Source organism: Lactuca virosa, chromosome 4 (assembly GCF_052849685.1).
Source record: "Lactuca virosa cultivar CGN04683 chromosome 4, Lactuca_virosa_CGN04683_v6, whole genome shotgun sequence".
NCBI lineage: Eukaryota > Viridiplantae > Streptophyta > Magnoliopsida > Asterales > Asteraceae > Lactuca > Lactuca virosa.
In genome coordinates this window covers 334,077,978-334,093,710 of record NC_136429.1, presented here as the reverse complement: position 1 = coordinate 334,093,710, position 15,733 = coordinate 334,077,978, and the positions used below count along the sequence as shown (strand labels likewise).

At 41.0% G+C, this 15,733-nt stretch overlaps 1 protein-coding gene across 4 annotated transcripts; it reads right to left on the bottom strand.

The window, feature by feature from the left end:
* Positions 1-1,997: 1,997 nt before the first annotated feature.
* LOC145108568 (UDP-glycosyltransferase 85C2-like) lies at positions 1,998-5,659 on the bottom strand. 4 transcript variants are annotated; one of them, XM_079045602.1, is made up of 3 exons: positions 5,091-5,659; positions 4,048-4,999; positions 1,998-2,678 (listed from the first exon to the last, which is right to left on the bottom strand). In XM_079045602.1, exons 1-2 carry the CDS (start codon positions 5,587-5,589, stop codon positions 4,050-4,052), a joined length of 1,449 nt encoding a protein of 482 aa, XP_078901728.1. In that variant the 5' UTR covers positions 5,590-5,659; the 3' UTR covers positions 1,998-2,678; positions 4,048-4,049. The 4 variants fall into 4 exon arrangements, with proteins under 4 accessions (XP_078901728.1, XP_078901729.1, XP_078901727.1 ...); XM_079045603.1 differs by having other exon boundaries at positions 1,998-2,621; XM_079045601.1 differs by lacking the exon at positions 1,998-2,678 and adding an exon at positions 2,993-3,307 and having other exon boundaries at positions 5,091-5,658.
* Between the last annotated feature and the right edge of the window lie 10,074 nt (positions 5,660-15,733).

Sequence of the window (15,733 nt, the reverse complement as noted above, 5' to 3'; positions counted from 1 at the left end):
CGAAAAAATCCTCAAGTTTTGAATAAAAATCTCTTCCTTAAGCACACCATTTAAGTAAGTTGTAGTAACATCAAGCTGCTTTAATTCATAATTATTAGAAGCAACCAATTCCAACAAATACATGGATAAAAGTATGTTTGACAACCAGAGAATAATTGTCAATGTACTCAATACCAAGAATATGATTTTTTTCCTTTAGCTACTAACTAAACTTTATATCTGGGTTTCTCATCAGGGTTGACAGGTTCCTTAAGCTTGTAGACCCACTTGCATTTAACTGGTATTTTTCCTTTCATAGTAGGAATTAAATCCCAAGTAACATTTCTTTGCAATGATTCCATCTCACTTTGCACTAAAACCATCCAACCACTTGGGTCTATAGACTTAACACTCTCATCATAATTCATAGTCTCTTTTTTAGACTCAATATCATCAGAAATAATAAAAGCATAAGAAACAAGATCAATTTCGACATACCTATTTAGAGGTACAATCTCTTTTCTTGGTCTATCTATTGCAATACATGGAATAGTAGCTCGTGCTGGTGAAGATGCTGACGAGGAAGACTCTTAATTACAACTGAACTTGGAATACAAGTGGAAGGTTAAGTAGGAAATTCCACCTTCATTTAAGTTTTTACTTTACTTGATTCGGATGATGCATCTGTACTTTTAGAAGTGTCGGTAACTGGTTAAATCATACCAGACTCATCAAAAGTAACAACTTTTAAGATAATAACTTTCTTCAGATCTGAGCTCCACAACTTGTACCCTTTTACACCCGGATTGTACCCCTGAAAAAAACATTTGATTGCTCTTGGTTCTAAGTTCCCATTGTTAACTTGTGCATACGCAGGACATCTAAAAAGTTTTAAATCTGTATAATTGCCAGGTACACCGGACCATAACTCAAATGGAGTTTTCTTCTCAATTTCGCTTGATGGTGATCGGTTGATAATATGGCAAGTAGTAGAAGAAGCCTTCACCTAAAAGGACTTTGGCAATTTGGAACTAGAAAGCATACGTCAGACCTTCTCCATAATGGTGAGATTCATCCTTTTGGCTACACCATTTTGCTGAGCTGTATCGCCTACTGTGTAATGTCGAGTGATGCCTTATCCATGCAAAGATACTTTACCACAAATGATGTTTTCTTTTCAAATTACACTTTCCAATTTATTAAGGTAGAAAAATGTCTCCCTTATGTTTCAAGAAGAAAGAATACACCTTCATAGAGAAATCATCAATGATAGTGAGTATATAAATAGCTCCACCTTTCGAAGAAACTCAAGCCGGTCCCCACAAATCCAAATGGACATAGTCAAGTGGTCCTTTCATTATATGAATATCACTCATAAATCTCACTCGTTTTCCCTTTCCATCTAACAGTATTCACAGAACTCTAAATCAACAACATTTTGTTTACCATGTAATCCTCTTCGACTCAATTTAGACATGTCTGAAAACTCATATGGCTGAGTCGAAGGTGCCAAAGACGGGACTGACCTGGATTAGAAAGAGACTTAGGACCAATAACAACATTTAATATTGTTTACTAGTCAAGAAAGTAGTGGTTTAAGGTCTTTCGCTTAACTCTCATTTGTTAGAACCATCTTTGAATACCCTAAGAACTCAACCTTTACCAGGAAACTCATATCTGTTTTTATCAAAAGAAGTAAGAGGTAACAAGTTTCTTCTGAGGTCAAGAACATATCTAACATGCCCTATTGTTCGGATAACACCAACAAACATATTGATTTTTACTGAACCATATCCAACAACTGGACATGTATAATTGTTACCCATCAAAACATAGCCATGGTTAACCTTCTCAAACACATAAAACCAACATTTTTTTGTGACACATATGAAAAAGTACAACCATAGTCGAGTATCAATTCACTAGTAGAATCTAATTCATCTGAATATATTGTAAGAAATTCTCCAATACAATCAACCTCAACAATGTCAGCTTCACCCGAAGAACTAGCTTTACCATTTGTTGATGTTTTCTCTTTATTTTTCAACTTGAAGCATTCATTAATCAAAATTCTCTTTTGTGACAGTAATTGCAAAACTTTCTTTTTCCTTTAAAATTGGATTTGGACCTATTGGAATATTGAGAGGTTTTACCTCTATTTGTTCTTCTTCCTTTAGCATCTAAACCTTCATCTTTAACATCACTTTAACCAGCATGTTTGAATCCAAAGTTGTAAAAAATTCATCTAAAAAATAGTGTCATGGCTATAGCTAATAGTATCACGAAAGTGGTTGTAGGATTCGGGCAATGATGACAACAAGAATAAGGCCAAGTCTTCATCTTCATATTAAACATCCATATTCTCCAAGTTATTGAACAACTCTTTTAATGTTGAAATATATTCAGCTAAAGAACCTCATTCAGTCATCTTTAGAATGAACAACTGTTTCTGTAGGTGCAACTTGTTTGATAGACTTTTAGTCATCAATAATTGCTCCAACTTTAACTATAAAGTAACCGCTGAAGTTTCTATAAAAACATCTTGTATTTGACATATGCAAACGAATCTGAGATTGATATTTTAAATCTTTCATCACTTTGTTTTCTTCCATCCATGAAGCAGCCATCTTATCAAAATCCATCTGAATAAGAACATATTTCATCTTTTATTTGCCATAGTGGAAACATAGTACTCCGATCTAACAACAGAATATTGTATTTCATTAAAGACATGATCAATTAGTTGATAAACTAATCCAAACAAACTAATATTAATCCCGGAAGCTTTGATACCAATTTTAGTAAAAAGGACGGTAAGGATGCACTAAAACAAAAAATCCCTAATGCATCAAACAACCCAGAAATTCGAATCACAAGAACAATATTAGTTAAAGCAGAACAATTCTAATATATGAAACAACAATTAACCACATGCAATGAAAAGACTAAGCAAAATAGTAAATCACAGAGATTTACGTGGAAAACCCAAATCGGGAGAAAACAACAAGCGGAGGAAGTCGATAATCAATCCATTAAAATACTGTAGTGTCTTACAATGTTTGATCAAAGAAATTACAATAAGCTATAATGATTTGGTGATAAAGGGTTGAAACACTAGAAATGTCGATCCAAAGGGGGAGAAAAGAACTCTCTTGCTTTTGTCTTCAAAATTCTCTCACTCAAAAATCATGCGTTCAGTTAAGGCTAAAACGGTAAAGGTTTTTCCAGTTTGGCAAAATTTGTCCTTCACTAATGAAGCAAATGCATTTTAAAACAAGTCATTTTTAGACCTGAGTCCTTTTTAGATGTGGTGCCTTTTTAAGACCACCTGAAACACTCGTTTAAGACATGGATTGCTGGAAAGTCAGTATAGCCCTTGAACTAAGCAGAATTTATCAATTTTGGAAGAAATATTTCCAAAACTGATTTGTAAGATAAACTCAAAACATGAAACATAACAAAAGCTTTAAATATTAATTGATAAAACATTCTAATTAACACCAAAATGAACAAGATAACCTAATGCGTGCTAGTGATCGGAGATCCTAGTCGGTCCCAAAGTATGAAATACCATATTTTTCACAAAAATAGATGATGATATTCACATACACTCTATCCTCTTATGCACTGTTGCAACAAACTAACTAACATATATACCCAAAATACCCCTCCTAAATAAAATGCTCTCTATTATTGTTGATTTCCTATAGTCCTTTCTAGAAAATGTGAGATTAAATGAATGCTTAGCACATTACTAAATCATTGCTCAGGTGTCATTACATGTCAATGAAAATGGTTAATGACCAATTTAACCAGTAAAATTGTACTTTAGTCTTTTAAAACAAAAACCCAATAGTTTGTAGCCCTATAGTGCCATTTTCCTAAAAAAAAATTATAAACTTAATCTATTTTTGGTAGAAGATAAATTGATAAGAATGTTTAGAAAAGCACCATATGTTCATTGAAATACGCAAATCGCAACGCCCATAAATAGACTACCGTCTATGGTTTTTATGAGGGCTTAGTTATAAACTTTTAATGTATGTTGTAAATAACGTGGAGAAAAACCTTTAGTTCCTTGACAGCATAACTATTTCCTCGACAAGTTTTTGCACATTCAAGAAAGATGAACCAGTGGGACCTGTCGCAGCGTAAGCCTTTTCGTTCCACTCCATGGCCTTCTTCCTCATACGGTGGCTTTCTTCTCCGAGCATCAACTGATGTACAAGCCTACTGACTTCCTCCCTTTTAACGTCCTTTACCATCTCCAGTCCAACCTCCCATTCCTTACATATATACCTACAATTAGTCGGCTGATCCCACCCATAAGGCCAACAAATCATTGGTACCCCAGCCGACAAGCTCTCAATTGTGGAACCCCAACCACCGTGAGTCAAGAACCCTCCGATGGAAGGGTGCTCCAGGACTTTTTCTTGTGGGCACCAGCTTGCTATGAAACCCTTCTCTTTAATATGCTCCGCAAATTCAGGAGGCAAAACTGAGGATTCTCCCACAACCACACCAGATCTAATTATCCAAAGGAAATAGTGGTTGCTATTAGCAAGTCCCCAACCGAATTCTGTAAGATCTTCTAAGGACATTACTGTTGAACTCCCAAAGTTCACATAAATCACAGACTTTGGTTCCTTGGATTCGAGCCACTGTAAACACTCTGGTTCTTCTTTCCATAAGCTGTACCCATTGAAATTCGACATTGTGGCTTGTTTTTCTTCTGCAGGTATCTGATTAAGAAGCAACTGTACAGGGCCAACTGTATAAATGTTAGGAAACATGGAAGAAAGAGCGTTGACTATAGGAGCCTCCAACGCGTGAAAGGTGTGAATAATATTATATTGAACATTGTGGGCCTTTTGTGTAGATTCAGTAATGAACTTTAGAATTTTGTCGTCAGGATTGGTTGTCCTAATGTGGCTCGGCAAATGCTTTAGCTGGATTCCTTTCATTCCAGGAATCCAATCGATAATGGTTTCTAAATACCCGTTTGTCAAGTAACTTTCATCTGTATACAAGAATTAATGACCGGAGTTATTTTATTTTGTACATATAAATTAAGAGAAGAAGCATATCTAAAACACACGTAAAAAGAAAACCTTTAAGTGGTATAAATCCTTTATCGATGAGAGATTTAGTCTGGTATGAAACCATGAAGCCACAAGCGGCAACTGTCCAGTAGAGCATGATTGGGATCCCGAGCTTCTGTGCTGCATCAATGGTGAAAACCGACACGACGCCATCAGAGATGATTAGAGTTGGTGGAGTTGGAAGTTTCGTTGCAAATTCGACAAAAGGAGCTAAGAAGCTGGTTTCAATATGATGAAGAAGCAGGTCCATTGCAGGTTTCTCTTCAGAACTCCGAGGAATGCTGTCAGGAATTGTTGCAAATCGGAAACCATCTGAGCCATCGAGGGTGTGGGCACCACCAGAGTTGACCAACCGCTCGTGGATGAACTCTGTATTAACGAAGGTAATTTGGAGTCCCTTATGGTGAAGAAGCTGGGCTAGTTTGAGCATGGCCTTTACGTGGCTTTGTGAAGGTAACGGAATAAAGATGACATGAGGCCTCTTCTCAGTTGTCGCCACTGTATCCATTCTGCCATGTCTGTTTTCAAAGGGATTGTGGTGTATATATGGGCTTCTTAGTAGACGGCCAAGAATAATTTTTTACTATAAGATAAATATTTATAATTGATTAACTGAATCTAACTGTGGCTCATGACTTTATATTTAGGTGTAATATTTAAGTAGCTGCTCAAATTTGACTTAATGTTTAAATTTGTCAAATTTGCCGCATATAGATGTTTAGACAATGCTTAATAAATAATAATATTGATGCATGATCGATTGAAAAATAAACGAAGAGGACAAGATTGAGTGAAGGGCTTGATGTGTATTAAGGAACAATAAAAAAAATGATACAATGTAAATATGAATTAGAAAAAACGTCAACATTAAATAAGCATCCAATCAAAAACAAACTACACATGACTAATACTTACCTAAGAAAAGGGAAAGTGAAAAAAATGCATCCTTAGGACATCCACAATACATTTAACTTCATAGAATTCAATGAATTATCAAATCATCATTTAGCATTCCATATAACTCTATCAATTTTTTTCTACAACACATTGAACTTCACAAAGTTCAAATTACAAAAACAAATTTATAAATTTATTTAAGAATTATAAAACATTCTTTTTTCTCATTGAAGAGTTCGATGACCATTCAACTTTAAATCTATTAAATGTCATTGTGGTATCTCACAATAGTAAAGTATCATACATTAAATAACAAATAGACTTGTCACACTTCCCCCATTGAACTCTTCATGGTAGATGTTCTTACTTTTATTATGTAGAATACCTAATGTCCATCATCAAGGAAGAATAAACAATGCAAGTTGAGTTTACCAAAGTTGCATGTCGTAATATAGCTCGTAGGTAAATGTTACTGACAGAATTACGGCAGAATCTTTTGTCGCGAATATACCGAAAAAACACGCTTGACTTGGTTTGACCACTTGGTTGAGTTTTAATCGTGAAATGGTCTCATCATTATAGTGACAAATTCGACTTAATTTGCAACGGAAGCATTTTTTGATTTGAATAAAGTAAAATTATTTTACCCACCAATAATGATCATTTTACAAAGCTTAGGAAGATTAAAAACAACCTATGAAGAAAAAATGTTTACAATCTTCGAAGACTTTGGTTCATCTTGGAAGGTTGGAAGCTGTTGAAGAATGTATAGTAGAACTCCACTTTAGTTAGAAACACCAACATGTCTTCAACTTGATAAGATGCTAGTCTTCTTCTTGTAATAATAAAAACACTCTTAAGCTTTAAGTTAAAACCCAAGTACTAACTTAAAAAAACCCAAGTACTAACTTAAAAGAGAGTTGCAAGTATCAAATTCTTTCATGCAAAAGCTTAACCATCTAAGAGTGAAAAAAAAAAGAGTAGAGACAGAGATAAAGAAAATTCGGATTTTTTTCACTAGCACTAAAGAATGAAATGAAGTAGTCATTTAAACACTCTCTAGAAGCATATTATCCATTGAGTATTTTACTTTTCATACCATGCTTCTGGCACTTAAAAAACCTTATCTTTTCTTACATGCTTTTAATATTCACGAAAATAAAGTGGGAATAAGCATCAATTTTGGTAGTCACGTTTTCTATAAAAGAAGACTTTCAAAGTATCATTTAAAAGCCTTATTACTTCCATTTAACATATTTCACATGCGAGTACATGCTTCTAAACTATGTGTAACGTCCCAACAATTAAGACTAAAAATTTCTATTTTTAAATTAATAAAACAATTATCCCAAACAAAATCATAAAAATCATGGTGAATCAGAGTGTATCAATAAACATCCAAGTACATCAGAGTTTCATAAAATGCAGAACGATGTGGTGTGTGCACTGTAGTCATCACGAGCCCTTCCATTTTGAACAGAAGTACCTGAAACATAAACTGAAAACCGTAAGCACAAAGCTTAGTGAGTTCCCCAAAATATCATATACCATACATATCACACATATACTGATCCCCGCCCGTCATCGAGCCCCGCTCGGTATACAGATCTATCAGTCATCGGGCCCCGCCCAGTATACATATATACATATAAGCATATAAAGACAAAACACATCCAATAATCACGAAGATAAATAGGATACAAAATTGTCATCGGGCCCCGCCTGGCATCGGACTCTGCCCGCTAAACATGCAAACACATAACATATGCAAGATTCACACAAACATATAGCATCCTAAACATAACAAACCATATGCCGGCATTGGTGCCTTCGACCCGCTAAACACACAGTGAGGAAACTCACCTCAAGCTGCTGAATCTCTCAACAAATTCTCAGACTGCTGATCCGAAAATCCCTGCACGCTAGCACTATCAAATAATTATCCAATTAATAATTGGATCTCGACCCATAAACAAGAATCAAAGCCACTTAACCCATAACGAGGGTAAAAGACCATTTTACCCTTTCCTTTTCTTGGCCCAAAATCTTGACCCAACCTGTTTGCTCAAAAAGCCCAATTTCCTAAATGGCAACCCAAGGCCCAATATGGACCAACTTCCTAATTGGGCCCAAAAACTATCATGTGACCCATACCAATAAAGCCTACAATCTATCCATGGCCCAAAGTCAGAAGTCCAATGGCCCAACAAGGCCCAAACCCTAAAAGGCCCAAAATAGCCATCATGGTGAGTACGCCATACGTACCAGTGACGTACGCCCCAAGTACTCAGCCATGAAGCACAATGCACCAGTTGTTGATGCAAGATTCCAGCATTACGCTGAGCGTACTCCCACATACGCCCATCGTACTCATCATGAAACATCCAAAAAATATAGACCAAAAATTTTGTTTTTAATTATTAATAAAACCATAGCTATCCAAAACACATGTCATAATATTTCAAACATCATATCAATGTATATCAAAATATCAGAGTATAAACATCCCAGGATGAACAAATGGTGTGTGCACTGCAATCATCCCGAGCCCTTCCCCTTGCTACCGGAAGTACCTGAAAGCAAAACTAAAAACTGTAAGCGCGAAGCTTAGTAAGTCTCCCCAAACTACCACATACCATAAACATATAACATGCAACTAAGAGATACGGGCCCCACCCACACTCCGCTAACTGGGGGATACGGGCCTCGCCCACACTCTGTTACTACGAGATACGGGCCCCACCCACACTCGGCTACTATGAGATACAAGCCCCGCCCACACTCAGCTGCTATGAGATACGGTCCCTGCCCACACTCAGCTACTAAACATACATACAAGTAACACACAGACAACAACTATAACTAGTTCTATCAATAAGGCACATATCCATAATCAAACTAAGTTATGAGATACGTGCCCCACCCACACTCGGCTGACTTGGAGATACGGGCCTCACCCACACTCAACTACTAACATAATCATACTGCGGGCCGGCCTTGGTGCCGTAGACCCGTTCCTACTGAAGGAAACTCACCTCGCAAGGCTGAATGCTGAAAACTCGAGTGAGGAATCTCTGACTGCTACTCCAGCGACCCCACGGCTATAAATTTCATAATGACACTTAATCAAAATCTGATAATCCTTCCTATGGTAAAATGACAATTTTACCTCTGATCAAAGTCAACGCTTGGGTCAAAGTCAACCTTCTGGTTGACCCTACTCGTCGAGTTGCTCCATCAACTCGTCGAGTCCAAGATCGTTTAGTTGCGATCTAACTCGTCGAGTCTCCCCATGACTCATCGAGTTTCCAGGCTACTCACAGTCATGATCTACCGATTTAACTCGTCGAGTCCCTTCACCGACTCGTCGAGTTCTACCTTAAGCTAAAACGGGAAAAACCAAATCAACTCGTCGAGTCCCTCTATGGAATCGTCGAGTTCCCCTGTCTGATTGAGCCATCTTAATGGATTAAGCTCCTACCCTTCAGATCCAAGCTCCAATCTTCATCTACACACTGGGAATACACTTTTAAGGGTAAAGTTTCCAACTTTACCCGCTCTTAGTCTTTATTAATGGGTTTAGCTCAAACCCTAACTCTCTAGAACATAGATATTGGTCCACAAGCCATAATACCCTAAACCAAGGCATACTATACTAGATCTAGGCTCTGAACATCAGTTGGACACGTAAAGTTCTTAGCTTTCCTTCCATGCATGGCCTCTTAGGGATAAAAAGGTCATATTAATTCTTATAAGCTTGCATGGGGCTTCCATTGTCATAAAGTTTTCACCTTTATGCCATGGAACCCCTCCTAGATCCCAGATCTGAAATATAAGTCACTTGGGACGTCCAAATCCCAAAGGCCTAGGTTCTTGAACCAAAACCCTCATAAAATGGAAGTAAATAGATCTAAGAAAAGAATGATCAAGTTAGAGACTTGATTACTAGAAAATGTAGCAAATGGAGTGTAGTTCCTGGATCTACTCCTTCCCTATTGAGCCTTCTATCTTCTTCTTCTTCCACAAGCTTCAAAAGTGCACAAAGATCACTCAAAATGGCTCACACACTCAAGGAAAACTCTAGGGTTTCATGGATTAGGGTTTGGGACAAGGAGGCTGTAAATGAGGCCAAGGGGTGGGGATTAAGATGCTTAAATAGGGTGCAAAACCCCGAAATTAGGGTATCACTCTGCCAGGCCTACTCGCCGAGTTGAGGGCTCTTGACTCGTCGGGTAGGTGGCTGAAATATTGCGTCCGAGACTTACTTCTACTCGACGAATCTGGGGCTTTCAACTCGTCGAGTAGCTTTTCAAACATGAATAATTGTAAATAAATGCGTACCAGAGTCTGGGCGTTACAATTCTCCCCCACTTGTCTTAGACTTCGTCCTCGAAGTCTGCTGCGTCTGAAAACAACTCCGGGTAGTGCTCCCTCATCTGTCGGTAGATCCAACCGATAAGCCACCCTGCCCACCCGGGCTATAACCCTGAAAGGACCAATGTACTTGGGTTCCAGCTTGCCCCGTTTTCGGAACTGGATGACACCTTTCCAAGGTGAAACCTTCATGAGTACCATATCGCCCACCTGAAACTCTAAATCTGAACGCCGCTTGTCGGCGTAGCTCTTCTGCCGACTCTGAGCAGTCTGGAGCCTGCTCCGAACCTGTTGGATCCGCTCTGTAGTCTTGAGTACTAACTCAGTACTCCCCATGACTATCTGACCAACCTCACCCCAACAGATTGGGGTCCTACACTTCCTCCCGTAGAGCATCTCGAAGGGAGGTCGGTCTATGCTGGCGTGGTAACTGTTGTTATACGAAAATTCCGCTAACGGAAGATACGTATCCCAACTGCCACTGAAATCCAAAACACATGTGCGTAGAATGTCCTCGAGAGTCTGTATCGTCCTCTCGCTCTGTCGGTCTGTCTGAGGGTGGAAAGCGGTGTTGAAGTGGAGACGAGTACACATCTCCTCGTGGAACCACTTCCAAAATCTGGAAGTGAAGCAGACATCTCGATCTGACACCACCGAGACAGGCACTCCATGTCGTGCCACTATCTCACGCACGTATATCTCGGCCAGCTTCTTGGCTGATATGCTCTCCTGGATCGGGATAAAATGAGCGCTCTTGGTCAACCGATCCACGATGACCCAAATCGAATCAACTCCACGTGCGGTCCTGGGAAGCTTGGTAATGAAATCCATTGTGATATCCTCCCATTTCCACATGGAAATTTCTAGCGGCTGCATCTTGCTGTGTGGTCTCTGGTGCTCAACCTTTACCTTCCTGCAGGTCAAGCACCGTTCCATGTACCAAGCAACGTCCCGCTTCATGCAGGGCAACCAGTAGTCATTGCGAAGATCCCGGTACATCTTCGTCGTCCTAGGATGGATGGAGAACCTCGACTTATGGGCCTCATCCATCAGAACTTGCCACACTCAGCCCCAGTACGGAACCCATACCCTCCCATGTATGGTCAACATCCCTTGGCTATCATAATCAAACGAGGCCACCCGGACTACAATCCGCTCGCACTTCTGGCGCTCTTCCTTCAGGCCCTCAACCTGCGTCTCTCTAATCTGCTCTAGCAGTGGAGTAATCACTGTTATCCTCAAACATATATCTCTAATCGGAGCCGCCACCTCCTTGCGGCTCAGGGCGTTGTCCACCACATTGGCCTTGCCCGGGTGGTAAAGGATCTCACAGTCATAATCCTTCACCACATCTAACCACCAACGCCGCCTCTTGTTCAGATTCGGCTGATCCATGAGGTACCTCAAACTCTTGTGATCCGTGTAAACGGTACAACGGACTCCGTAGAGAAAATGTCGCCAAATTTTGTGGGCAAAAACCACATCACCCAGCTCTAAATCATGCGTCGGATAGTTAGCCTCGTCAGGCTTCAGCTGCCTCGACGTGTAAGCTATCACATAACCCCTCTGCATCAAAACTGCACCCATGGCCGTAATCGACGCATCACAATAAACTACGAAGTCATAAACACCCTCGGGCAGAGTCAAAATTGGTGCCTCGCATAACCAAAGTCTAAGAGTCTCGAAGGCTGCCTGCTACTTAGGCCCCCAGCGAAATGTCATCGAGTTCTTGGTCAGTCGGGTCAAAGGAACATCGATCTTGGAGAAATCCTGAATGAATCTCCAATAATAACCCGCTAGACCAAGAAAAATCTGAATCTCAGTTGGAGACCTCGGAACCTCCCACTGCATCAAGGCCTCTATCTTGGACGGATCAACCAGAATACCCTTTTGGTTGACGAGATGCCCAAGAAACTGCACCTACTGCAACCAGTACTCACACTTGGAGAACTTCGCAAAAAGTCTCTCCCTCCTCAGTGTATCCAGCACCTCCCTCAGGTGCTCCTCATGCTGCTCATGAGTCTTGGAATAAAAAAGATGTCATCGATGAAAACTATCAAAGACCGATCCATCATCGGTCTGCACACGCAGTTAATGAGGTCCATAAACGCGGCTGGAGCATTGGTGAGCCCAAACGGCATCACCACGAACTCATAGTAACCATAGCGAGTCCTAAAAGCTTTCTTCTGCACATCCTCGTCCCTGACTCGCATTTGGTGATAACCTGATCACAGATCAATCTTGGAGAACCAAGATGCACCCTGTAGCTAGTTAAACAAATCATCGATCCTCGGGAGGGGATAACATTTCTTCACTGTTACCTTATTCAGCTCCCGGTAGTTTATGCACATCCGATGCAACCATCCTTCTTCTTCACAAAAAGGACCGGTGCTCCCCATGGCAAACTACTTGGCCTGATAAATCCCTTGTCTAGCAGCTCTTGCAGCTGCGTAGAAAACACCTGCATCTCGGGAGGAGCCAACCGATATGCTGCCTTGGATATCGAAGCCGCACCAGGGACTAAGTCGATCCTGAACTCAACCTGTCTCTCTGGAGGTATCCCATGCAAATCCTCCGGGCATACATATGAGTACTCTCGCACGACCGGTACATCATCCACTTTCGTCTTACCCTTATCCGGGGTATCCATCACACAAGCGACATAACCTGCGCAACCCTGCTGAAGGTAACGCCTCGCCCTTGCTACTGAACATAAAATAGGTCAGCGTTGTGGCCTTTCACCCTGAATCACAAACCCTACGCCACTAGGTGTCCGAACCCTCACTAGATGTTTTTGCAGTCAATCACAACCCCATTGGGGCTCAACCAATCCATACCTACTATAACCTTATTCCCTCACAGAGGAATAGGAACCAGATCCACTGAAAACTGCTCATCGAAGAACTGTAGTGTACAACCTCTGTGAACCCTCGCAGCCCTAACGATCCTGTCATCTTCTATCTCCACATCAAGTGGGCAATCCAGCTCTCCTAGAGCTCCTACAAATCGCTTGTTGAGCGCGAGCGCACAAAAGATCGGGTGACATCCAAATCAAACAGTATCAAGGCTGATATACCGTTCACTAATAACAATCCTATAACAAACACATAAACATAAGATATAATCAATACAAATAAAGAGATAAGGAGAAGGTACATACCCATAACGACATCAGGAGCTGCACGTGCCTCCTCTCCTGTCAACTGGAAGGCTCTGCTCTTTTCCACTGGCGCCTCTGCCCGGCCTTGACGGCCGTCTCTAATCCTCAATGTAGCAGGGACGGGTGCCGCCACCTTCCCTGCTGCTGCCAAACTCGGACATTGGGACCTCTTGTGGCCCCTATAATTGCACTGAAAGCAAATCAGATCAGATAATGTGGTGGTAGTGGTGGTAGAAGCAGCAGTACAATCCATGCTCACATGTCCAGTTCGGCTGCACTTGAATCAGCCCGAACTACCCGCCATGCACGTCCCCTCGTGCGACCTACCGCATTTGTCGCAGCGGCCTCGGCCCTGCTGGACCTTCCCTCAGGAATCTGTCTTGGGCTTCTTGCCCGAACCCTCCATACAATATGCCACATTTGGTTTCTTCTTCCTCTTTATCTTTAAATTTACCTCTCTCTCCCTAGCTCTGGCAATCATATCCTCCAACATTTTGCAGCTAGAGAGGCTCATAAATTGGCGGATATCACTCCGCAACATCTCATGATATCGGGCCTTCTTTATCTCCTCGTCCGCTACATACTACGGAATGAGAAGGGCCCTCTCCCTAAACTTGGCGGTGATCTCCGCCACAATCTCTGTCGTCTGCTCCAAATCCTGGAACTCCCTCGCTAACTGTTGCACCTCAATCACAGGTGCAAACTCGGCCCTGAACCTGGTCGAAAAATCACCCCAGCTCATCGCATCCAAAACTGCATCGTCTCCAATGGCTCTCCCAACCTCCTCCCACCAGTCACGTGCTCTGTCCTTCAGAAGACAGGACGCAAGTCTAACCTTGTCCCCCTCGGGACATCTGCTGGTGCGGAATGCGTTGACGACATCCGCCAACCATCTGGTGCTCGTAATGGGGTCCCAACCCCATGGTAGTCGGGAGCTCCAAATGCCCTGAACTCCCTGAAAGTCAGTGTGCGCGGCCCCATCATGGCCGCCACCTCGGTGAGGAAAGCGCTCAGCTTCTCATCCAGAAGCTCCAAAATACCCTCCTTGACCGAACCAAATATCATAGGAGTCTGGTCTAGAATGGTACGTGTGATCTCAAACGAGATGAACTCCCTCGTCTGCTCGTCAAGCTGCCCGACTCTAGTGCCCGAGCCTGATCTGTCACCAGTGCCTGAAGTGCCAACTAGCCTAGTGCGTAGCGTCACCATACTGAAAATACACCATAACAAACATCAGTATACTCATCATATCTCGAAGGATCTAGCACACTACAAGTTTCCTAGATTCATCTCAGCCTTCCTTTATTCGACTACGGATCCTCTACTTTCAGTAGTACGGGCCCATACTACCTTCCACATCTATCCATACTTTCCTCAAGAACTGCCTCGACTCCACCAAGTCCCTTCTATCACTACTGATGATCTCATGCTAAACTCATCCTAGGCTTGACCTAGGGTAATCACCAACCCACTCTCCGCTATCAGCTGCATAAGAAGTTCCTTCTATCTCCCCCTAACTAGCTCGTGTATACTGTTACATATCACTAAGACTAGATAATTCTTCGAATGGGAGATCCTACCCTACAACGGTTGGACTCAAATAAGAGCTGCGCAATAGAGCTAGACCTAACCTTCTGAAATTATATAGTTCTCGCAATATGTAACGTAACATATTCATTTACTAGTTAGTAAAAGATAACTAAAACTCCTAAAAGAACAAAGCAAGCAACATTCGAGTATCGAGTAAACATAATCAAGCATATTTCTCTCAGGCTATCCTTGACTAATCTGTACTAGCATACAGTTCATAAAACTAAGATACATATAAGACGCACATAAGGCATCCTTCCTAGATCCTTAGTCCTAATCTAGCATGCAATTCTCATAAAGTTGGTACACATATAATAGGCACATAAGGCATCCTTCCTAGATCCTTAGTCATAATCTAGCATGCAGTTCTCATAAACATATCATAACATAAACTTGTATGGGTAATTTGGGATTACTTACTTGAGCTCGGCTGATTGCATGCACCAAACCCTTTTTCTCTTTTCAATGTTCTTTTCTCATTTCAAATTCTTTTTATAAAATGATTTTCTTTTTGAAAATTTTTCATACCATGTCCTTAGTTTGAGTTCAAACACACCCAAGAGTGTGCCCGAATGCCTCAAACCAAGGCTCTGATACCAACTTGAAACATCCCAAAAATATAGACCAAAAA